Below are 25,175 nucleotides of genomic sequence, written 5' to 3'. Positions count from 1 at the left end.
AAACAACAGCATTTAATGCCAGAGTCGGCAAATGCACAGCCTGGGTGCCACCTTGTCCCCTGTCATACCTGCGTACAGCATCACGAAGTGATCACCACAGTCTTTCCCACAGAGCCCCCGCTACTCCCTCACAATTCTCACACTTGTCCAGAGCTCAGACTCTAGAGTCAGCCCAAGCTGGCTCTGAATTCTGGCTCCACCATGTACCAACCCTGTGACCTTAGAGAAGTTTCTTAGCTTCTCTGAGCCTCGGTTTCTTCATCTGTAAAATGGAGCTCCGTTACTACCTACTTTATGGGTTTTCTGACGAGGCTTCTGTGCAGCTGTGCGTGCGAAGCCCATATCGTAGCGTTTGGCCATGAGTAAGCACTCGATGCCATGAGCTGTGTTTACTGCTGTTGTCACTGCTGTGTTTTCCTACATCCCCAGTTCTGTGAATGGGGGCTTTAGTACACAGTCCACGCTGATGCTTCCGATGAATGCACGAAGGAACGCTGGCCTTTGAGGAGGCCGTGACTTGGAGGCAGAAATATCGTCTTCTCTCACTTCTCACCCTGCAGGTGTGGATGTGTGGAGGCCGCATGGAGGACATTCCCTGCTCCAGGGTGGGCCATATCTACAGGAAGTACGTGCCCTACAAGGTCCCCGCCGGAGTCAGCCTGGCCCGGGTAAGGTGGTGGCTTCCCTAGGGGGTGAGATGTTGGCCTACGACCATCGGCGGAGCAGAGACACCCCATGCCCTAGGCCTAATGGTCCCTAGGAGTGAGGATGTGCGCCTCCCCCCACCCTCCAGGTGAAATCCAGTTTAAAAGAACTTACTTATGCGAATTCCCTGGCGGTCCAGTGGTTGGGACTCCGCACTTTCAAGGCTGAGGATATGGGTTCAAGCCCTGGCTGGGGAACTAAGATCCCACAAGCCTCGCAGTGTGGCAAACATAAACATAGAAGAACTTACTTAAAGCCCTGCTTAATCACTTACTAGCTCTGTGACCTTGGAAGGGTTGCTCTAAGGCTCTGTTTACTCCTTTGCTTCAAGGAAGCTCATTTTTTTCCAACTCTTAGCATGGCCGGGAGGATTAAGAAGATAATGCAGTTTCCCAAAGTGTGACCAATAAGGTGATTTTAGGTGGTCAACATTTTTATTTCCATGTGTTGCAATTAATGTGGATTAGTGTAGCAAATTCATGATTTCACTGACATTATTACTGAGGATAAAGCTAAAGTAGGTACAAAGTTAGACTAGGGATGATTTAAAGAAACATGTTGGGTACAATTTAATACAGGTGGAGTGGTGTGTTTGGGAAAGACTGAGAAGGCACTTAAAAGCTCCTGGCACAGCGATGGTTAATAAATGTTAGCGTCTTTCTCTTCTCACCGCCTCTCCACTTTCATGCCAAAAATTCTGTGTCAAACTGTTTTAGTGCCTTAAAATGGTTTGTATCAGTCATTGGTCGAATTAAAGTGGCACTATCTACAAACGGAAATGTAAGCCAGAAGTTTTTGTTTTGTGTTATTAATATTTCACTAAACCTTAATAACAAAATTTTAAAATCTTAAGGGTCTTGAAAAAAATCAGGGTGACCCCAAAAGAACAACGAAGAGGTGGGAGGGTCCCCAGAGGGTAAAGAGAGCCGCAGGGAGGTTTGGTGGGATCTGGAAAGGTCACCACACAGATTTGCCTGTTGGAGACCCCCCACCTCAACCCGTGAAGACCCCTCCCGACAGCGCCCACCCCCCCCACCCCACCCCCCCGCGAGCCTGTTTGGCTTCAGTCCACACAGCCTCCTTCTGCCCAGGCCACTGCCTCCCCTTCCCCCATCACCTGACAATCAACGACGTGCAGAATTGTAGCCTCTGGGTCTCGGAAGGGCCCTTGTCCTGCGACTTACAAGAAAGACCAAGAGGCTCAGAGAGGCAGCTGTCTCCCCGGGCTCCATCCAAGGATGGGATGCTGGGCTCTGGAGGCGGCCGGGGCTGCTATGGGGACCGGCGTTGCTATGGGGACCGGCGTTGAGGAAAAAGAGAGCCAGCAACGCCCTCTAGTGGTCGAAGATTCCAACGACAGCCGTACGAGCCATCCGCGCTTGGGACAGCCCTCTCACGTGGGGTGCGAGGTCTACTTCAGCAGGAGAGGCAGGAATCACGTTTCATCTGAAATACCGTTGGCAACCCCGGAGGAAGGAGCCACGCGGGAAAACCGCAGAGTCGCTCAGTAAGCCCAAGACAGCGACTCTTCCAACTACTAGGTACTGTGGAACCATTAGGACAGTCCTCTGACCCCTGAGCAGGACCACTCCCAAAAGCATCCTTTCCCTATCCAGCGCTGTCACGTATTGATATAAGACTCGCCCGGTAAAGACACACCACCACCACCTGTTCATAGATCCACAGATGAACTGTAGTAACACATTAAAAACTTCCTAAGCCAGGCATTGTGCAAAGTATCTTACATACTTATCTCACTTGTTTTTAATCCCCATTTTAGAGATGAGGACAGTGAAATGTAGAGACACAAAGAAACTAGAGCCATAATTCAAACCCAATTAGGTCTGACCAGTGCCTGGCACAGAGGGGTCGTCCTTTAAATAGCGACTGCTGTTGTCATTAGCAGTATTAGTGTCAGCATCAATATTGGCAAGACTGGAAAGGTGATTTCAGTGTCTTATCTGAATTCTGTGTTTTCACATTTTAACTCCTTCTTTCACCTGATTTTTCACCTGATTCAGACTGAATCAGTCTCCTGTTGACTTTAAACCAGTTCAGTCTGAGCAGCGCCCATGTAGGTTGGTAGGACCAAAGGTGCCTGAATCAAGCTCTCCTAACTTTTTGTTACAATCTCTAACTACACTGTCTTAGTTGCAGATCATATTTTACATGTTTGTTCAGTGTTTTAACAACCAGATCCTTCTAGAGTGTTGTCTCCTAGAACATCATACCGATAGATTTGAGGAGAGGTATCCTAAAAGCCCCAAGAGAGCCAGATAAAGAGGGAAACCAAAGTCTTACTAAAGGTGTACAGATTCCAGAAGGACAAAAAGCCAGGGAGCAGTGGAGCAGCAATTCAGGAAGGATGAACTGGCCACCAGCTTGCCTGCCTCAAGAAGAAGTAGCCAGTCTTAATTTATTTACTAAATTTGCTAAGATCCTTCTCGTCTGTGGTTCTGGGCAAGGGGTCTTTGGGAAGGCAGTAACAGAAACCCACTCAAACTTGGCAAAACAAAAGTTGATTTTTGTTTGGAGACTTATTCCAAGATTCTGGACAATTCTCTGTGATCCAAACTCAAGAAAAGCAGGGGGGCCTCAGACAGGACTGGGACCCAGAACTAGGAAGGTGTTAGGAGTAGGGATAAGAGGAGCACACCGCCTGCTAAAATCCCAGAGTCCTTTTCATGACTCTAGCAAGGGGAGAGGTAATAGAAATAAACGTAAAGTCCCTTACTCTGGCCCAGTAACTGTACAAAAGTTCAAGATCTGGGAGAAATGACTTACTAAGCCACGTATGGAGAATGCAATATTCAATAAAATTGTAATTTAAGTATCATTTAAAATTAGAATATTATTTGATTTGATCCTTTAAAAAGAATCCTGGTGAATTTCAACACCTTTCCTTGGTCAGATTGGCCATCCTTGCCTGTGGTTGGAGAAGAAACCACGTGGTGGTCTCTCATCGTCCCTGTGGCTTGAGCAAATCAGACAGTGAGCCAGAGGACCTGGGTGGCAAGGCAGGAAAAGGAGACTCTTCAGATGTGCCGGCCCCCCTTAGGCCTTCAGCTTCCTCTGGGCACAGTTTTAAATTAAACCCAGCCTCTGCTCTGCAGGGGCCTGAGGGGGATAACAATGTTCCTGAACTGATTTCTGACCCACTGTTGACCTCTTCAGCACTCAGAAAAAACGAGACAGTGGCAAGGAAATTTTGTAGTTTCCCAGTGCCAAATTCAGAGCCAGCAAAAGTGAGGAGTTGGTGGATTTGGGCTTCGATACCAGGGCCTTCCTCCTGTGAGCTTCCTTCCCCCTTACTCAGGAGCTGGCAAACTATTTTTGTGTGACCCGTAAGCTAAGAATGGTTTTTACATTTTTAAATAGCTGAGGGGGGAAAAAATCAAAAGAATAATAATATGTTGTGACATATGAAAAAATCAAATTTCAGTGTCCATAAATGTTGACAGCCACACCCATTCACTTACGTAGTGTCTAGGGCTGCTTTATAGCTATATCAGAGTTGAGACCACATGGTCTGCAAAGCCTAAAATATTTACTGTCTCGCCCTGTACAGAAAACATTTGCCAGCCGCAGCCTTACCTTCTGCTTCTAGGGCAGTCATTTACACTAAGGTGTGAGTGATTGATAACGGCCTAAAGTGATAACTTGCTTTTACCCTTCAGAAGGAAATCTGGATTGCAGTAGGGGGAAAATGATATGATGAAGCCTAGAGAATTAAAGCAGGGGAGATATCCTGGCAACAGCCTGGGGTTGGAGGAAGATGTTGGGAGCAGGGAATTTCCCCTGAACCGTGATGCTTTGCTCTTCCAAGAAAAGTAAGAGGTTCTCCGCAGATGGGATCTACACTGCAGGTGGAGTGAGGGATTTTCATCACAGTTACACAGAAGAATTCAGTTTTCCTCTCCTCCAAGTCTACTCACAAACAGGATGTTTCCTCACCTGCTGCTGCCTCTACTTGCCAGTAATATGGTTGTCATTTTTTATTGATTATCTTTGTGTTTTGTAATCAAAGTAGCAACCTTAACACCTCAAAGGATTGTTAAAAATTCCAGCTGCTGAGGGAATTTTACCTTCTGGTTGCAAATTATAATTCGTTTTTACAAGGCAACTTGGGCAGCACTCTTAGTTAAATGTGACAAAACCCAACTCAAATTGGGTTAAGCAGAAAGGGAATTTACTGACTCATGTAAATGGAAAGCTCTGAGGTAGTTCTGGCTTCAGACATGGCTGGATTCAGGAACCAAAAGAAGCAATGTGTTCCTGGTTCTAACCCTCAGCTCTGCCTCATTCTGGGTTGACTTCAACCTTGGACAGCCTTTCCAAGTGGCCCAGCAGCTCTCGGCATCTTACCCACCAGATCTTACCCAGCAATTCTTCCCCATAGTTACCAAAAAAAAAAAAAAAAAAATCCAGGACTGATGCCTCTCGATTCTGATTGGCTTGGTCCAGGTCACATGCCCACTGCTGGCCAATCCCTATGTCTGGGCTATCTATATTCCCATTGGCCAGGCTGGGTCACATGCCTTTCCTTCAGCCACAGGAGGTAATAGTGAGGCAGAGGTGGGTCCCCAAAGGAAAATCAGTGGGAGGCGATCTGTAGAAAAAGAGGGGATGCAAGATGGGCAAGAAAACCAGCAGCAGTGTATTATTCAACCGTAAGTTGCAGAGTCCTTAAAACATGCATAAATAATAAATATAGAAGACTTAAAAACACGGTGGGGCTGTGGTCCTTGATGCAGCATAAAAGAAGAAAGGTTGACCTTCACCTCCAGGACCCTTTGTACCCACTTTTCTCCTCGGTCCTTCGGAGAGCCTGACCCTTGCACCTGCCTATCCCCTCCAGAACCTGAAGCGAGTGGCAGAGGTGTGGATGGACGAGTACGCGGAGCACATCTACCAGCGCCGGCCCGAGTACCGCCACCTCTCTGCTGGAGATGTAACTGCACAGAAAAAGCTCCGCAGCTCTCTTAACTGCAAGAGTTTCAAGTGGTTTATGACCAAGATCGCCTGGGACCTGCCCAAATTCTACCCACCTGTGGAGCCCCCGGCCGCAGCGTGGGGTGAGGTGAGTCTGAAGGGCCAGGCAAGCCACATAATTAGGGCCCGGGGCAAAATGCACGTGCAGACCCCAGGTCCACAGGTCAGAGAAAAAAGTGCCGGTAACACAGCATTGTAAATCAACTATATTTCAGTAAAAATTTTTTTTTAAAAAACAAAAACTTATCATCATCTAAAAAGTGCCAGTAGAGGTATAAAATATAAAACTTTTTACTTTCTTTCGGTGGTCTCTTAGCCTTGTGGTGGTGTTTTTGTTTGTTTGCTTTTGAATGTTATAAGTAGAGAAAAATTAAAACCTTAACTGATTAGTGTGAATTTTACCATTCATCTTTATATTCTGCAGTGCCAGTTTTAAAGGCAATGAAAGCATTTAACTCATGCACAGTTGGTGAAATTTCACAGTCTGTATTTCAAACCTTGTCCATGCGTTTGTATTTTTTACCAGAGCAGTGGAAACACTGCACAAAACTAACTCAGCTGTTTTTATTTCACTTCTTGATAATGTACACGTCCTATCAACTGTCTCTACCTTGGGCTTACTGATGAACGAGAAAGAACTGAAGGGAAAGGAACTGTGGGTTGCCCCCTCCTTCCCTTTGCTTCTGTGCTGTTATCTGCTGCTGAAGTAGTTGGCTCATCCAGAGAAGCATCACAGAAAGGACACGATAGGGCTCCCCAGTCCCTCCTGTGTCTTTGACCAGCATTCCTCTTCGTGCAGCTGAAGCCAGTTCTGATTGGAAAGGAGGGCGTGGCCTCTGGGACATGCCAGCGCCCCCACTGAGTCACAGCCACGACACACTCACCCTGTTCTCCCTTTGAGTCCTGCTGAACTCTCCTGCATGTGGGACCCCAGGATTCTGTGCTTGCAGGGACTCACAGTCGCTGTCTGTGAACTTGGCAGAAAGGACCGGCAGATGCTCATAGAGCATGTGTCACCTCTGCTCACGTGCGTGCTCTATTGCCCCATCAGATTTCACTTGCAGGTTTCAAAGATAAAATTACTAGAAAGTTGAAGACAGTGACAGCAGAGCTTTAAACCAAACACAGGACTTCCCTGGTGGTGCAGTGGTTGAGAGTCCGCCTGCCAATGCAGGGGACACGGGTTCGAGCCCTGGTCCGGGAAGATCCCACATGCCACGGAGCAGCTAAGCCCATGCACCACAACTCCTGAGCCTGCGTGCCGCAACTACTGGAGCCCGTGCTCCACAACAAAGAGAAGCCCCTGCCATGAGAAGCCTGCGCAACGCAACTAGAGAAAGCCCGCGAGCAGCAACAAAGACCCAGCGCAGCCATAAATAAATGTATTAAAAAACAAACACAGACTCTGAGTGAGGGACCCTGTGCCGTTGCCCTTGTCACACACCCATGGAGCTGGTCCTGCTGGAGGAGGCAGACAGTCCGTCACCACATCCTGGGCGTGGCTCCTGGCTCCGGTTGAGAGCACCCACTCGCTTAGAGATGGATATATGGGGGCTTGTGGAGGGGAAGCATAAGCATTGGCACTCCTGTTTTAAGTGACAGAAGTCCATTTTAAAGTGAAAAGGGGGGATTTATTGATTCTCACAGGAACCTTGGATAGCTGTGGCTTCAGCTGTGAACACCTGGATCCAGGGAGCTCAAATGATGTCAGTCTCTTTTTCTCCTGCTTAACTGTGCTTCCTTTTGTGTTGGCCTCACGCCGCGAGTAGCAAGATTGGCTCCCAGAAGCTTCAGGCTGAGAAATCCCAAGCTTGGCCCAACCCAGCAGAAAGTAAAGACCTCTTTCCCAGTGGAGCCAGCAAAGGTCCAGGATTGAAATCTTATCCTTGGATCCTGCACCAATCACTGTGGCCATTGGAAGAAGGGGGAAGCAAGAGTAGGATGGGTGCTCTGGCCACGGGATGGGCCAGGAGCCGTGGCCCTGTGGAAAATCAGGGCATTTTTACCAGAGGTGGAGAGACACGCGTTGGGCCGGCAGAAACATCAGATGTTACTTGTTCAGATTCACACAGCAACTTAGAGGGGCCGTTCCCAACTAAGCCATCTGCCTAGCCCCGCCCAACACCAGCACAAGTTTTCTAGACAAGGTGTCATCTTGATTTCCCTCATGAAGCTCTTCATTTCTTTGCCACTCTATTGGCTTTCTCCCCCGTGTTTGTTCAGGTCCTCCGAGAAGCAGACACCAAGATGGGACTAGACGTGCAAGAGACTTACTGGGGCAACACTTGAGGAAAGAATTGAGCAGGGAGGCGGGGAGAGCCATCAGACCGTGATGCTGCGGAAGAAGGGTCCCAGCCTGCAGTGAGGCTCTACTGAAGTCTGGCCGTGTTAACAGGCAGTCTTCTGGCCAAATCACCTGCCCGAGGAGCGCGCATCTCCCAGGGGTGGGCCTGCCTCCCTCAAACGCTGGCTGGGGGCAGCGCCGGGGAGCGTGGCCTCCTCTCGAACACGGTGGTGGACGCAGAACACGGCAGCTGGGTGGTCAGACCCCTGCAGCCGGACATTGGAGTTGACCTTTTCTGAGCCCCGACACCCCCTACCCCTCAGTCGAACGAGGAGCCACGTCTGTGAAGTAGGAGCTGCACGATGTGATGCCAGCACCTGGCACGGTGGCTTGCCTGCTGTCCGTGCTGGCTGGCCACGCGATTGCCGGGGCCTCCACACTCCCACGGTGCTCTTCCCCGCACGCCCCCACCCATCTTAGTGAGACCACTGTTGCTCTTTGGATCTTCCCACTCACCCGCCCTAAAAGGCAGAGTCTCCAAGGTCCCACAGCAAAGACCCTACACCTTTTCTAGAGTGGTTTTCAAGGCATAGTCTCTAGATCACCTGGAATGAGGGAAAAATTTGATCCCTGGACCTGTGGGGTCAAATTCTCTGGGAGAGGAGCCGGGGAATCCTCCTTTCAACAGCCCCTCCCCTCCAGGCACCCGCCACCACCCCAGGACTCTGCGTGCTCTAAGACAAAGCAGGGTTTAGCGGAGCGGCTCTCTGTGTTCCTTTATCGAGAGGCTCAGGGCCCACCCACCAGCCCAGGGCAAGCTTTATTAGGATAATCCAGCACTCAGCCCATGTGATGCCTCTGCCTCGTTTCCCTCCCCCCACCCCAGCAGGGGCCCAGGCAGGTATCTCGAGGTGGCTAACTGGTCCACTCTTTGCTTCTTTCTTGTCCAGATCCGCAATGTGGGCACAGGGCTGTGTGCAGACACGAAACATGGGGCCCTGGGCTCCCCACTGAGGCTGGAGAGCTGCGTCCGGGGCCGAGGGGAGGCCGCCTGGAACAACATGCAGGTAAGGGCCGCTCCTCAGGACCAGTAGTTGGGCTCTCTGTGCCATCGCGGCCTGCAGTGCTCACATGGTCAGGACTGGGAGGGAGAGGCTATGGGTCAACGATGAGTCTCGGGACTTCCCTGGTGGCGCAGTGGTTAAGAATCCACCTGCCAATGCAGGGGACACGGGTTCGAGCCCTGCTCCAGGAAGATCCCACATGCTGCGGAGCGACTAAGCCTGTGCACCACAGCTACCGAGCCTGTGCTCTAGAGCCCACGAGCCACAACTACTCAGCCCACGCACCACAACTACTGAGCCCACGTGCCACAGCTACTGAAGCCCATGCACCCTAGAGCCCGTGCTCCACAACAAGAGAAGCCACCACAGTAAGAAGCCCACACACCGCAATGAAGAGTAGCCCCCGCTCGCCGCAACTAAAGAAAGCCCACACGCAGCAAAGAAGACCCAACGCAGCCAAAAATTTTTAAAAAAGACTCCATGCTTCCAATTCAGGGGGTGTGGGTTCGATCCTGGTTGGGGAGCTAAGATCTCACATAGCACGGCCAAAAAGATGAATCACAGGTCAGCCCAGGGTACGCATTATAAGAGCCTCCTGAGCACCTTGGAAAGAGGAACCCTGCACATCAGTCTGGACAGTTGGTTACAAATGACAGACACCCAGCCCAAGTGGCCATCAACAGAAAGAGGGAGTTACCGGCTGGTGTCACTGAAAAGTCTAGATGATGTCATCAGGATCTCTCTAGGGTCTCAGCTCTGCTTCCCTCTCCGTTGGCTCCATTCTTAACCTGGCTGTCTTCCCATGTGGTGGCAGATGTGACCACCAGCAGCATAGGCTGCCAGCCCCTCAGTGGAAAGGCATGTCCTTCCCAAGAGTTCTGGAGAAGTCCTGGGGCTCTCACACGTTGGGTTTCCTGAGCCAGTGATGATGGGGGTGTGATACAGTCCTCTTACTGACCTGGGCCAGGAATAATGCCTGTTCTCACCAGCCCGAGTGGAAAACACCCTGGTTCTATCAAAGAAATTGACATTGTAGTTGAAAATATTCCCACAAAGAAAATTACAGGCTCAGATAGAGTTACTGGTGAATTCTCTCAAATGCTTAAAGAAGATAAGTTACTGATTCTACAGAAACTCTTCTGGAAAAGGAGGGAATACGTCCCACCTCATTTTATGAGGCCAGCATTACCTTAATAGCAAAACCAGACTAAAACATTATAAGAAAACCACAGAGCAATATCCCTCATGAACATAATGCAAAAGTTCTAAACAAAAGTTTAGAAAATTATATCCAACAATATATGAAAAGGGTAATACATCGTGGCTAAGTGTAATTTATCCCAGGAATGAATGGTTGGTTTAACATTAGAAGATTAATCAATATGATTCACCATTAACAAAATGAAAAAGAAAACCATATGATCACCTCAGCACACCTAGAAAAACCATTTGACAAAATCTAACATCCATTTCTAATAAAAACTCTCAGCAAACCAGGACTAGAAAGGAACTTCCTCAACTTGATAAAGGGCATCTGTAAAAATTCTACAGCTAACATCATATTTCATGGTAAAAATCTGAATGCTTTCCCACTAAGATCAGGAACAAGACAGGGATTCCAATCTTATCATTTCTATTTGACAGTGTTCTGGAGGTTCTAACCTGTGGCAAGAAAAAAATAATTTCATCCAGGTGGGAAGTAAAGAACAAGAACTGTCTTTATTTGCAGAGTATGTGATCATCTATGTAGAAAATTCAATAAAATCTACAGAGAAGCTACCAGAACTAATAGCTGAGTTTAGCAAAGTTGCATGATACAAAAGTCAGTTGTTTCTCTACATACTAATAATGAAGAATCAGAAGTTAAAATTAAAAACAAGCATTTACAATGACAAAAAATATGAAATACTCAGGTGTGAAACTGACAAAAGATGTGAAAAACCTGTGTACCGAAAACTACAAAATATTGCTGATAGAAACTAAAGAAGTTCTAAATAAATGAAGATACATACCGTGTTCATAGGTTGGTAGACTCAATAATTGATATCAATTCTATCCAAAGAAATATATAAATTTAACAGAATCCTAACATTGTAGTAGGCTTTTTTGTAAAAATTGAAAAACTGATTCTAAAATTCATATGGAAAATGGACAGGACCTAGAATAGCCAAAACAAAATTTCAAAAGAAGTACAAAGTTAAAGACTAACACTGATTTCAAGATGTATCGTAAAATGTCAGTAATTAAAGGTGTCATATTGACATAAAGAAAGATAAATGGGGCTTCCCTGGTGGCGCAGTGGTTGAGAGTCCGCCTGCCGATGCAGGGGACACGGGTTCGTGCCCCGGTCCGGGAAGATCCCACATGCCGCGGAGTGGCTGGGCCCGTGAGCCATGGCCGCTGAGCCTGCGCGTCCGGAGCCTGTGCTCCGCAACGGGAGAGGCCACAACAGTGAGAGGCCCGCGTACCGCAAAAAAAAAAAAAAGATAAATGGAACAGAATAGAGAGTCCAAAAATAGACCCACACATATGTGGACAACCAACTTTTGCAGATGTTCAAAGGAAATTTAGTGCACAAAATATAATCTTTTCAATGAGTGGTGCATATCCATATGCAAAAAATTTTTTCAATAAATACCTTAGACTATATACAAAAATTTACTCAAAATGGAGCATCGACCTAAACATAAAACCTAAAACAAAATATTTTAGAAGAAAACATAGGCAAAGTGTTTGGGACCTTGGTAACCCAAGCCATGATTTCTTAGATACAACACCAAAAGACAATTCAGAAAAGAAAAAAATTGATAAATTGGACTTCTTCAAAATGAAAAACTTCTGTTCTTTAAAAGATACTGTTGAGAAAATAGAAAAGCAAGCTACAGACAGAGAGAAAATGTTTACAAAGCGTATATCTGATAAAGAACTTATATTTAGAGTATAAAACTTCTCAAAACTTAAGAAAATAAGCAAGGCAATTTAAAAATGGGCAAAAGGTATGTACAGACATTTTTAGCAAAGAAGGCATGTCATTGGCAAATAAACACATCAAACATGCTTAAGTTCATAGTTATTAGAGAAATGGAAATTAAAATGATAATCTCTTAAAAAGACTGACCATACCAAGGGTTGGCAAGGATGTAGATGAATTGGAACCATGCACACACTGCTGGTGGGAGTGCGACTGGTACAACCACTTTGGAAACCAGTTTGGCAGTTTCTTAGAAAGTTACACATGGATCCAGGCATCCCTTTTCAAGGGATTTATTCACGAGGGAAGAAATTATGTATACGTCCATACAATGGCTGGTACACATGTGTTCATAGCAACTCTATTTGAAGTAACCAAAAACTGAAAACAACCCAAATGTCCCAAGAACAGGTAAACTGAGTACCATGCAGTGAAATAATACTTGACCATAACAAGGAATGAACTACTAATAAATGTTGTTATAACATGGATGAATCTCAACGGAATTGTGTTGAGTGAAATAAATCAGACAAAAAAATACATACTGTCTGATTCCTTTTATATAAAATTCTAGAAATTGTGAACTAATCTCTAGTGATGGGAAGCAGAGGAGTGATTGCCTAGGGGCATGAGGAGTGGAGAGGGACAGGAGGAAAAGATTACAGAGGCACGTGAGGGTGCTTTTGGGGTGATGGATACGTCCACTACCTTGATGATGATGATGATTTCACGGTGTCAACTATGTCAAAATGTATCAAACACGGGGCTTCCCTGGTGGCGCAGTGGTTGAGAGTCCGCCTGCCGATGCAGGAGACATGGGTTCGTGCCCCGGTCCGGGAAGATCCCACATGCTGCAGAGCGGCTGGGCCCGTGAGCCATGGCCGCTGAGCCTACGCGTCCGGAGCCTGTGCTCCGCAACGGGAGAGGCTGCAACAGTGAGAGGCCCGCGTACCGCAAAAAAAAAAAAAGTATCAAACTGTACACTTAAATGTGGGCAATTTATCGCATGCCAAATATTGTTCAGTAAAGCTGCTGAAAAGAAAGTTTATCGACCAAATACCATATGTGAACCTGGTTTGGATCCTGATTCAAACAGACTGACTGTGAAAAGAGAGGTATAAGGCAGTCTGAGAACACTTGAACTCAAGATATTTGATGACATGGAAGATTCTGTGATAACTTTTCATTGTTATCATGGCATTTACTGAAGTCATGACACTTGGTGTGGTAGGATGTCCAGGATTTGCTTCAGAATAACGTTGTGGGCGAGATATGGTGAGGGAAAGCTGTAACAAGATTTGCCGTGAGTTGGTAATCCTCAAAGCTGGGTCACTGGGACAGGTGTGGTCAATAAACTTTTTTCTGGACTCCTGTGTTTAAAATTCCCCATGGTTACAAAAAAAGAGAGTCCCCTAGCTGTGCTGTCCACCTCACGATGTGCCTGTGTGTACAGGTGTTCACCTTCACCTGGAGAGAGGACATCCGGCCTGGAGACCCCCAGCACACCAAGAAGTTCTGCTTCGATGCCATCTCCCACACCAGCCCCGTCACCCTCTACGACTGCCACAGCATGAAGGGCAACCAGCTGTGGAAGTACCGCAAAGTAAGACAGGGTGTGGGGGGAACAGGGAAGCCTGCTCGATTTAAAAAAAAAAAAAAAATGTAATGCCTCATTCCTGCTCCCCAGAGCCCCTTCCCTCACGTGTTTGTTCCACAGACCTACCATGCCCGACTCTCCAGTCATCCAGAGAAAGCAGAAATTCAGCTGTCTATTTGAAGTCTCTGGAATCTTAAATGTTGGCAGCTGAGCCCATTTCTTAAAAAAAACCACCTTGAAAGCCAATGAAATTTGACTGGAGATGGGGAGTGATTAGGGCCCCGGCCCGGAAGTGGCAGGCATCACTTCTGCCCGCATCCCAGTGGGCACAGCTTAGGCATGTGACAAGGCCAGCTGCAAGGGAGGCGGGCAGTGCCCACTGTGTGCTCGAGAGGAGAGCCAGACAGGTCTGCGAGCCTCCCTGCCTCCTTGCTGTTACTGCGTTTGCTGTTTGTTCACCTCCCCAGCGTGGCCCGGCTGATAACCTGCCTGTTTTGCAGGACCAGACCCTGTATCACCCCGTCAGCGGCAGTTGCATGGACTGCAGTGAACGTGACCACAGGATCTTCATGAACACCTGCAACCCCTCCTCTCCCACTCAGCAGTGGCTGTTTGAACACACCAACTCAACAGTCTTGGAAAAATTCAATAGCAACTGAGCCTTCACGTTCCCGTGGCAGGCCTGGCAGGGTCCTCTCCGGCATTCACTGCAGCCTCCCTCTCCCAAGAGAGGCAGGGCTTCTGCGGACTCCGTCACATAAAAGCTGCTGGCCAGCCGGGCCAGGGCAGAGGGGGCGCTTGAAGCTGGGCCAGGTGTCTGCCTGGCCCTGCAGGCCCAGAGTGGTGGAGCCGGGATAGAGAGCAGACCCCACAAGAGGCCCCGCACAAGAGCAGAGCCTGCTGCACCCCTGGCGGCATCATGGAAATCCAGGAGAGCCTTTTCAACTTTGTCACCACGTTCCCTTGAGCATTATGCAGGAGGACTGCCAGGGCAGCCCTAGACCACCCTAAAATGAGTCCTCTGAGGCTGCCTAGCCTTCAGGTGGCTCATACATGACAGTCCTGCAGAGAGAGAGGCAAATTCTGTCTGTAGGGGGGGCAGCTTTTAGCACCAGTGCCACCCATCTGCAGCAGAAGGGAAAAAGTCTTTCTCGGGGCCACTGGTTTCAGCCTTTGAATTTTTGCCTGCCCAGCGTCTGTTCTCTGTCACAGCCCCAGGAGATGCAGTCAGTCGAAAGCCGTGCCTCGGGCCCTCCGAGTGTACAATACTGACCACTGGCCAGCTGCCAGGCCTGGGGGCAGCAGCGCGACCCGCAGATATTCCTTTGCAGCGTGGACAGACGGGATGTCTCCCCTTGCTCTCAGGGTACTCGAAATGCCCATTTTAGCGCTCTCCGGGCACAAGGACAGCCCAGCCACCAGCTTTTCAGGACTGTGTTTCAGATGGCCTTGGGCCTGTGGCACGGGCCCAGTAGAAAACCTCTAAACTAGAAATTCTGGCTGAATTTCCCTCATCAGTGCTTCCATATCTCCCCCCCCCACCCCCGCCTCTCTCTCTCTCTCTTTCTCTCTCTCTCTCTCTCAGCCAACTGCCTTCCTCAGGAGAGGAACAGAGGTGTGAGGTCCGGAGGCCTCCAGGGTGGACCATGGGCAGATGCCTAGCCTCTGACTCATTGTGGTTCTGGTTCTCATATGGAATTATAGAATTTTTAAGGAACTCTGTACTGTGATCACAAACTAAAATGACACGTAGGATTCTGGTATTCTAGCATCCAATATGGATTTCTAGGATGCTGTGCTTAGCCAGCCAAGTGTAAGACATTCGAGGCAGCCCCCCCAGCCTAGAGACAATCTGTGAAGTCCAATGTTGGTGGTGCTGGGGGAGGGGGCAGGAGACCTGTGTCCGTCAGCTCATACCGGAGGCCTTGGTGTGACACGGTCCTCAGCCCAGACCTAAAGCCCTGCCAACCTGCCACCATGGTCACACCTGCAGTGGAGAACAGATCCCAGTGTCCCATGAACAGACATGTACCTAGCTCCATGCCAGTCCTTTGTGTTTACCTTTTGCTTTGTTACTTATGTGTCAGCCTCCCAGAGGGCTCCCAAACTAATAGGAAGTGTTTCTGTAACCAGCCTGCCACCCACTGATTCAGACATGGAAATCGCAGTCTACAGCCCACGGCTTCTGCCAGCTAGCCCAGGAAGTCCTTGAATCAGTATTCCAATTAGAGTCGAGCCTCTCGACTGTGTTATTTACCAATGAAATAACTGAGACATAAATCTGGGAGCAGAGCCACGAATCTGCCTTTGAGATGCTGGCTGATCTCAAGGCTGTCAATTATCTGGGGAGGGAAGTAAACATTCCCGGCCACCACCACCCCGATTAAGCGTGCAGCGGGCGAAGTGTCACTTCCACTTCTGCCTCAACACAAGCCCTGCTCTGGCCACCTGCCCGCAGGAGAGGCAGCCCCGTGCTTACAAAGCCTGCTTGTCGATCCCTGGTGTCTTTTCCAAGGGAGTGCTATATCTTTAGAAGTGGCCCTCTGTAGGAAGGAGTCGAAGATGAGACCCCTTTCAGAACCTAGGATAACAAGAGTGTCGCAATATGGGAGAACTGAGTTAGGATTCATCATCAGAGAGTAATTCAGCATCATTAAAATACAAACTGTGCCTTTTAAAAAGAAAAAATGCAAATGTACAGCCAATCCCTAAACTTGAATCATTTCCTAGTGCCTTGCTAGACATAAAGGGGCGGGGTTGGGGGGAGGGGAAACATTTTTGGTGGTGTGTGCAGTTCCTGTTGGATGAGTGTGTGTTTCTTAATGTCTAATTTCAAGCAGGAGGCGTTGGGCCTAGAGCAGGATCTGAGACAGCAATGCCTCCCAAGGGCCAGAGGCCAGAAGTTATTCCATTTTATGCAAGTAACACCCCAAATTTAAAGGGTAACTGCATGGCTCATTTAATCTGTGGCCAAGAAGGGCCTCAGCAGCCCCTGGGAGAGGACCCTGTTTGGAAGCCACGCCTGCAGACCCCAATCCCACGCCCAGGTGGAGGGCGGAGCAATGGCTAGGTTTCCAAATGGTCCCACTCCAAGTGGGTGACAGGACGCATGTGGGAAGCAGGAGCAGCAGCAAGCGGTCCTCAGTCGTCCTCTTTTCCATCCTTTGGTTCTCCTTTTGAGTCTGGCTTTGCACCCTCAACGAGGGATGGGCAGGTCCTCTGAGCACTCTGGCATTTGTAATTGCTGAGCCCACATCTGTAGGTGCTGAGACTTGACATAGCCTGTAATTGAGGAAGGAAGGAGAGAAGTCCATTTGTTAACTGGCCAACTGAGCGCACATACTAGCCACCCATTGTTTTGTCTTCATTTTGGAAAACCACCTGGCTCAAGGATCCAGGTCCCTGCTCCACCCTGGCTGATGCTCAGTCAAACAGCCAGGAGCCTGTGGAGGTGCCGTCAGCCAGGTAATGTGTGAGAACGTGGACCCTTTTTCCTTTAGAGCCTTTCTTCTGAGCATGGGGTCACAAAACAGGGTGTGGCTAGAGAGTATCATGCCTGTGTGGCCCACCAGCAGCCTTTCCAAAGGGGGACTCCAGAAACATTTTGGAATGCAAAGAGCATCTTCACTGTCAGTACAAGGCCTTGGAGGAGGTGGCTAAGTGTGCAGGCACACGTGGGAAAAGCCATTCCACCTTGTGCTTCCAGTTGGAGCTTTCAACTTTTAAAACAGTCCAGGAGCTATCAGTTCCCTATTTTTGGAAGAAATAGCTCAGAGGCAGAAGGGAGTACATCCACAAAAGGGACCTAATGGGAAATACGACCTTAGGACCTGGGGAGAAAGAGCAGTTCTTGCTGAAGATGTAGTTCTTGTTGGATTCCCAAAGTCCACATTATATTCGCCACCTGCTGAATTTCTTTTTCTCCTTAAGGAATAGGTGATGTCCTTGAAGATGACGCCATATTTCTTTCTGTGCATCTCTCTACTTTTCGTCTCTGAAGTTTCAGAAGAGTGGCGAAGCACTTTACAGTAGTAACTGAGAAATCTGGACTCCTTGCTTCAGGGATCCCTCGTTTGCACAGATTGGGTGATCCTTTGTAATTCTTAGAAGGCAATGCATTTTTAATTAAGTTTTCTGAAGATTTCTAAGTGTGGGAGAAGGGCAAGGTGCGAGTTCTGTCCTGGAATTCTTTTCTGCTTTCAACTGATGCATTTTGTGAAAATCCAAGTAATATGTTTGTTCAAACTTGATCTTGAGCCAAGGCCCACTGTCACCTTTGGGGTGGGAGTTGGACCTACATTCCAAGCGACAAGGTCCTCTTAACATCCACTCCCAAAATGGCTTTGATTCAGCCATGCCAGCCAACAAGGTCAGGGTCCTGCTCTGTTACAGGCCTGAAGGTGGATCCCAAAGGGATTACAAGCAAGGAATACTTGAGAAGTCAGACCTGGGATTCCATAGAGAAAGCTCGAGACCGCCAACCTCTCATCTCCTGCCTGGAAAAGTGAGCCTTTGTGAAGACCTGACTTACCATGTACAACTGTGATTGTGCCTGTTGTTGAGTAAACCTCCAGACTTTTCTCTAATGTGGTCTCTGGCTAATTCCTTGTCCTGCGCCATTCTCCAGTCCATCGTTCCCTGCGTATTCGTCGAGCACCCACTCAGTGCCCAGGGCCTCTGCTAGGTCCAGAATAAATTCCCAACAGCCATCGTTCTAGAGAGGAAGGCAGACCTCAAACAACTCACCACGATGATGTCAGGTGTAAATAGGGCTATGAAGGATATAAACAAGGTATTTTAGAGACTGGGGTAGGGATCAACGTGAGGTAGGATAGTCAGGGAATGCCTCTGTGAGAGCTGGATGATATGAGGAGGGTGTACGAGCCAAGAGGCAGTTTGGTGGAGGAGCATTCCGGGCAAAGGGAACAGGCAGTGCAAAGGCCCTGAGGGAGGAAGGAGTTCCCGTGTTGGAGGCACAGAAGGAGTTCACAGACTTAGGCGAGGTAGCCCACAAGGGGACTTACACCCAAAGACCACACCCACGAGTGGAGGATTTCAGTGAAAATATGAAACAAGCTTAGCTCGTGTCTTATGTTCACCCATGAGCCACAAGTCCCTGCTTACCAAAGCGTTGTGATGCTTCTGAGTATTCGATTATGTAATACCTTGTAGTGGAAAGAACACTGGTTGGCCCAGCTCTGCAACAGACTCGGTGAGATCTTGGGCAAATCCTGCCCGCTAACTAGATCCCAGGTTTACACAGTGAAGTGAGTTTTTTGATGATGCTTCCAGCGCCACCTGTGCTCCTGTGGCTGAGTTTGGGGTGGGGCTGCAGGAGGCCACGAACAGAAGCTATCCTGGTGCTGTCGTTCAGGGCCCACTAGAGGGCGCTGTGGACCGCGGCTTGGAGAAGGCTGATTAACAGAAAGGGGGCTCTGATCGCTGGCCACTGCGGCAGGTTTGAGCCCTGGAACACGAAGGTAGATACTGTCTTTTGTAACTCGTGTTGTTCGTTGTTGTTGTTGTTTGAAAAATCTTTTACCACCCATGAATTCTAAACAGTTTAATGGTTTCTTTAAAAAGATTTTACTAGGAAATAAAGGGAGGGAAGAACATTCCAGGTGTAGGGGCAGCCTGGGCAAAGACCCTGTGGGGGGAGCATGACAGGTATGAAGGTCAGTGAGCTGGAGCAGAGTGGGAGAGACAGAGGAGACGAGAAGGAGGGGCAAACCGAGCCAGGCCCTGCGGGGCCTTGCGGGCCGTGTTACCCAGTCTCTGATCTTTATCTATCTATCTATCTATCTATATATAGATATATATATATATATTTTTTTTTTTTTTGCGGTACGCGGGGCTCTCACTGTTGTGGCCTCTCCCGTTGCGGAGCACAGGCTCCGGACGCGCAGGCTCAGCGACCATGGCTCACGGGCCCAGCCACTCCACGGCATGTGGGATCTTCCTGGACCAGGGCACGAATCCGTGTCCCCTGCATCAGCAGGCGGACTCTCAACCACTGCGCCACCAGGGAAGCCCCGCTGATCTTTATTTTAAAAGCAGCAGGAACCATTAAAGGGTTTGGGCAGAGTGAGAGCATCAGTTGTGACTTTGACGGACGTCTAGAGCCAGGAATGAGTTGCTCAAGGTGCTAGGCACGTACTAGGCACCTGGAGCCCGCAGAGTGAGAAACAAATCCAGCACAACTGGCCCTCAGGTGCTCTTCAAAGTCACTGACAGCTGAGGCGGGCGACTGAGAAGATCACGTTTCTCATCCATTTTAGTTCCTCATCCTCCCAAGTCTGCGAGCGAGAGGAGAATCTAAGGTAAAAAAGCGCTTAGCCGGACACACAGTGGGAGCTCTTTTGTGTTGTTGGCATACTTATTGGGAAACAGATTCAGAGAATTTGCCAGTGTGCTCAAAGGTTTCCATTTTTCTTTTCTCGCGGTGGGGTTGGGACTTCGGGGCTCCTGGCACTTAGGACTCAGTAAGTATTTGATGAATGGACAAATGGATGAATAATCTAGTTTCAGATTACACTTCAGGCCTTTTTTTCCTCCACTCTCAGCCCACAGATCCTACAGTGAGTTCTACCGTGTTTGCTATATGCTGTGTGCCTTTGAGAAAGTCCCTTCCCCTCCCTGGGCCTCAGATTCTCCTTGCAACCATAAGAAGAAGGGGAGCAAATTAGATAACGGTCAACCCGGAATCTTCTAGTTCCACAAATCTTGCATCCAGTATTTTGCAATGGCCCAGATTGTGTTAAGGATTTATTTTCCAAGTTCAGCTACGGGATGAGATCCCCTCCTGGTTCTATTATTGGTGTCTCCCACCCGCGAGCTTCTGGCCCTCTGGTGAAGTGGGTCCAGGACTCAGCATCCAAAGCTTCCTTCCTGCAGCTGCTCACAGCTCTGCCAATCTCCGGCCTCAGGCAGCTGTCTCCTCTTTTGTTCACCCTCAATGCCTGGGCTGCCCAGCTTGGCAATACCTGGCGTCCCGAATGGTGCTCAGGGCAGCCTGCGGCTCTTGCCTTCAAGTCTGACTTGATTCAGGTTGGCAGGCTGACAGCCCTGGGCACACTTCACACCCACTCTCACACACAACGCCATAGAAACAAAAGAACACACGGTGAGCCCTCAGAAAAAGCAGGTTTCTTAGCAACTTTACAGCCTTCGTTCATGAGCTACTTGAAATTGAAGCAGCGTCTGATCTCCTGCCAGCTCCTGCCTGGGGATGGGGAGAAGGGGATGGCGGGTCTGTCTTTGCTGGAGCTGAGAGCTCAGCTTCCCCACCACTGGCCTATCAGTCAGCCTGGGAGGCAGAGGTCTAAATTCCAGATTTGTCCAGGTTCTAGGAGAGTCCTCGCTACGGTTGCTTCACGGCTGCAGCGGCAGAATTCAATCAACAAACCATACTGAAACATGTACTGTGGGCTCGTGGTGGTCCATGCTCTGTGCCCAGAGTGGTTGATCCCAGCTCTGTCCTCGGCCCTGGAAAAAGACAGGTAAATAAGGGACCACCTGCAACCTCTAGAGCCTAGTGATGAGAACAAACAAGGACACAGACAGGTGAGAAGAGAATAACTTGATTTCCGCTGCACTGCCTACAGGTTGCAGTTTGCACTATTTTACACCTTGCAGCTTTACCCCAGGCCTTTAGAATAAAACCCAAACTTTTTAGCCAGGCCCAAAAGGTCCTTCGGAGCTGGCCCCTGCCTGCTTCTCCATCACGTCCTAACAGGGCTTAGGTGCCCACACAGGCCAAGGCTTTCCCACCTCCAGACCCCGCTGGACTCTGTTTGGAATGTTCTCCACCTGCTCTGCAGCTTCTTTTCATCTTTTGGGTCTCAGCCCAACTGTCACCTCACCCAAGAGGCTTCTCTATCAAGAACAGACCCACACACATCATTCACTCATTCTCAGCACCTCTGTAGCCCCCCTCCTCACACTTATCCTGATAACACAGTCTGTTCTCGTGATTCACAGCAGTTTTGTTCTATAAAGTCACCATGGACACTAAATGAGCGAATACAGACCCATTGCTCCTAGGGGAAGCACAGGATTAGGTTCCTGCCAGCCTCTGGTCACCACATTTTCATCAAGCCATCAATACATAACCTTGTTTTATGTGCATTTCTGTTTAAAGACACTTCACTTCATATAGATCATTAATCCATTCACATGAACTCACAGCCAACAACACTATAACTCATGCCTCAATGAAACTTATCTAACATATATCTTTTCTCCGTCAGGCATATCCCAGCCTTCTGTGCTTAGGAACGCTAGGCAGTACCTCAGCACTATGCTTACAGGGCATTTTAAACCAAAGCCATCAACGAAAGCACAAAAATGTAAACAGTGCAACACAGAATAAGATGGCAAGAAGGACTTTTGTTTACAGTGCGAGAGCTGAATTGACCTCAGCTGGGAACATGCATGGTGGGTGACTCCAGTTTTTCTCCACTCTACACATGCACACGTCCAGAAGTGACCTCAAAAGTGCAGCAAGTATCGGTTTTGAGGTTACAAGTACATTTTAGTGAGTAGGCAAATTTGCAAACCAAAATTAGCAAATGAGGATTATTTTAATTATTAGTTAGTTATTTTATTCCTTCATTTAGGTGTTTGATGTCTTTCTCCTCACTGGACTTCATGAGGGTAATGCTCTTTCTGTACTGCTCACCATTTTATCCCCAGCTCTTAGCAGAACTGATTCGGACTTTGAAAATTGTTGAGCTATTGTTGAACCAAATACCTATCTCTGGAATTTTTGTTTTGTGAGATTTATTAATACTCATGTTTTATGTCACTGTTAGTTGCATATTTAGTGAGGGCCAAAATAAAACAGCTACCCAGGGCTTTTTCCTGATCACACTCACAGAAGATTGATAGATAAATCAAAACTTGATTTTTTCATGGGCATTAGAATTTTCCAGTGAGGCAAATAATTACATGCAGTTTCCTAGTCTCAGCTGAATTATTCCTTAGAAACTTGCTTGGTAACCTAGCGTTAAAGAAAGAAGTGGAGAGGGCTAAGGGAATTTTTGCCTTCCCCATGACAGAGTATACACAGGCCCCTATATCCATACGTAAATTCATTTCTGAAAATGTGACTAATCTCAAAAGTCAAACGACAAATGCATTCTGTCAACAGAGCACATCTGTTCCTAGGTGATAAAATATGGTATAACTCTTGCAATTACACTTGCATTTCTGGACACAACCTTTGATGATATATATCCAGTCTTGACTAATACAACTTCAATTTGATTGTTTTCCTTCACAAATCAAAAAGCAGGCTTGAGAACATCCAGTGGAGGCTAAAGATTCATTCCTTTCAATAAATCTAGTTATTTCTCTTTTTTTCCAGTTTTAAGTCAGTAAAATGTTATCTTTTAAAAATTTTTATTGGAGTCGAGTTGATTTACAATGTTGTTAGCTTCTGCTGTACAGCAAAGTGAATCGATTATACATATATACAAAAATCACATATATACATATATAATTACACATATATCCACTCTTTTTTAGATTCTTTTTCCCACAGAGGTCATTACAGAGTATTGAGTAGAGTTCCCTGCGCTATACAGTAGGTTCTTATTAGTTATCTATTTTATACACAGTAGTGTGTATATGTCAATCCCAATCTCCCAATTCATCCCTCCCCCCACTTCGCTCCTAGTAACCGTCCAAGTTTGTTTTATACGTCTGTGACTCTGTTTCGTAAACAAGTTCATTTGTACCATTTTTTGATTCCACATGAAATCTAATTATTTCTATCTCTATATCAATTATAAAGAGTTAATGATACACATACTTCCTTTTTTAAACAGCCTTATTGAGCTGTAATTCACCCATTTACAGTGTATAATACAATGTTCTTAGTATGTTCACAAGGCTGTGCAGCCATCCCCACTTCCTAATTCCAGAACACTTCTGTCCCCCTAGAAAGAAGCCCTGTACCCATTAGCGCTCACTCCCCACCCCGGCCCCCGACCCCAAGACCCTCAGCCGTTGGCAACTGCTAATCTTACTGTCTCTATGGATTTACCTTTTCTGGACATTCCACATAAATAGAATCATGAAATATATGACCTTTTGTGTTTGGCTTTCACTTAGCATAATGTTTTCAAGGTTTATCCCTACTGTAGCATGTATCAGTACTTGATTTCTTTTTGTAGATGAATAATATTCCATATTCTCGATAGAATTTTGTTTATCCATTCATCAGTTGATAGATAGTTGGGTTGTTTCCATGTTTTTGGCCATTGTGAATAATGCTATGAACATTCATGTACAGGTTTTTGTGTAGATGTACCCTTTTATTTCTCTTGGGTAGATACCTAAAAGTGGAATTGCTAGGTCATCTGGTAATTCTATGTTTAACATTTTGAGTAGCTGCTAAACTGTTTTTCCAAAGTGGTGTCAGCATTTTGCATCCCTCCTAGCAATAGATGCAGGTTTCAATTTCTTCAGATCTTCACCAACACTTGCTGTTGTCTGTCTTATTGACTGTAGCCATCCTAGTTTGTGTAAAGTAATATCTCATTGTGGTTTTCATTTACATTTCCCTAATGATTAGTGATGTCGAGCGTCTTTTCATGTGCTTATTGACCATTTGTATACGCTCTTTGGAGAAATACCTATTCAAACCCTTTGTCCACTTTTTAATTGGCTTGTCTTTTTATTATTGACTTGTAAGAGTTCTTTATATATTCTGTATACAAGTCCCTTATCAGATATATGATTTGCAGACATTTTCTCCCATTCTCACTTGCTTTAGATGCCCGTGTCACATCGCTACTGTTGGTACTTTCACTTTGCCATTCACACAATTTTATGAGATTAAGATGCAATAAAATAATCAAGTACTTTCCCAATCATTGCTAGGCAGATGGATGTGGAGACCACCCATGCAGAAACTGAACAGTTGGCAGATAAGCAGTGCCACCTTGCCGTCTTGTCCTTTGATGTCTCTCCCTCACATGCAGAAACCTGAACTCAATGGGAAGCTTAGAGGTGTCATCATGTGACATGTGAAATAATAACTACCGCTTATTGAGCACTTACTATATGCAAGACATTGTGCTAAGTGCTTTACATTTATCACATTTGATTTTCACAGAAGCCCTATAAGAGAAGTACTATTATCTCATTTTATAGATGAAGAAAACTCAGGCTCTTATAGTTTAAGAGCCTGGTTCTTAAATAAATATGGTTCTACAGCAAATAAATTGGCAGAGGTGGGATTCAAACCAAGTGCTTCAGAGTAAGGAGCCCTTGCTCTTATCCATGATGCCAAGAGCCGCGATACCTGTCAAGTGCCAGGCTGCAGACAAGGGCCAGAGCCAGAGGAATCTTTCACAGGTTCTCAGCGGAATAAGGAAAATAAGGCTAAATTTATTCCATTTAGATGACTGTCCTTTATTTTGAGATTCTTCCTACTTTTTTGGTATTCTGTATCGCCTACTAACAATACCAAAAGACAGTATTTTTCTTACCGTTATTATAAAAGAAATATAGTCACATGGTAAAATATTCAAATAGGAAAATGCATTATTAGCT

The 25,175-nt window shown here is 47.1% G+C and overlaps 1 protein-coding gene across 6 annotated transcripts in view; it reads left to right on the top strand.

Moving 5' to 3' along the window:
• GALNT10 (polypeptide N-acetylgalactosaminyltransferase 10) overlaps window positions 1-18,199 on the top strand; it is a 225,326-nt gene extending 207,127 nt beyond the window's left edge. For 4 of the 6 annotated variants that reach the window (XM_027081472.1, XM_027081473.1, XM_027081477.1 and 1 more), the window contains 5 exons: window positions 561-668; window positions 5,564-5,785; window positions 8,932-9,048; window positions 13,470-13,619; window positions 14,114-18,199. In XM_027081472.1, the coding sequence (XP_026937273.1) occupies window positions 561-668; window positions 5,564-5,785; window positions 8,932-9,048; window positions 13,470-13,619; window positions 14,114-14,272 (756 nt within the window). In that variant the 3' untranslated portion in view covers window positions 14,273-18,199. Of the gene's footprint in view, window positions 1-560; window positions 669-5,563; window positions 5,786-7,920; window positions 8,429-8,931; window positions 9,049-13,469; window positions 13,620-14,113 lie in introns of those variants that run through there. The other 2 variants (XM_027081475.1, XR_003427703.1) reach the window with 2 other exon arrangements.
• The last annotated feature ends 6,976 nt before the right edge of the window (window positions 18,200-25,175 follow it).

This window comes from Aethalodelphis obliquidens, unplaced genomic scaffold, assembly GCF_003676395.1.
Source record: "Aethalodelphis obliquidens isolate GAN/ISIS:26980383/991018 unplaced genomic scaffold, ASM367639v1 scaffold45, whole genome shotgun sequence".
NCBI classification, from domain to species: domain Eukaryota; kingdom Metazoa; phylum Chordata; class Mammalia; order Artiodactyla; family Delphinidae; genus Aethalodelphis; species Aethalodelphis obliquidens.
This window is presented reverse-complemented; position numbering and strand designations above follow the sequence as displayed.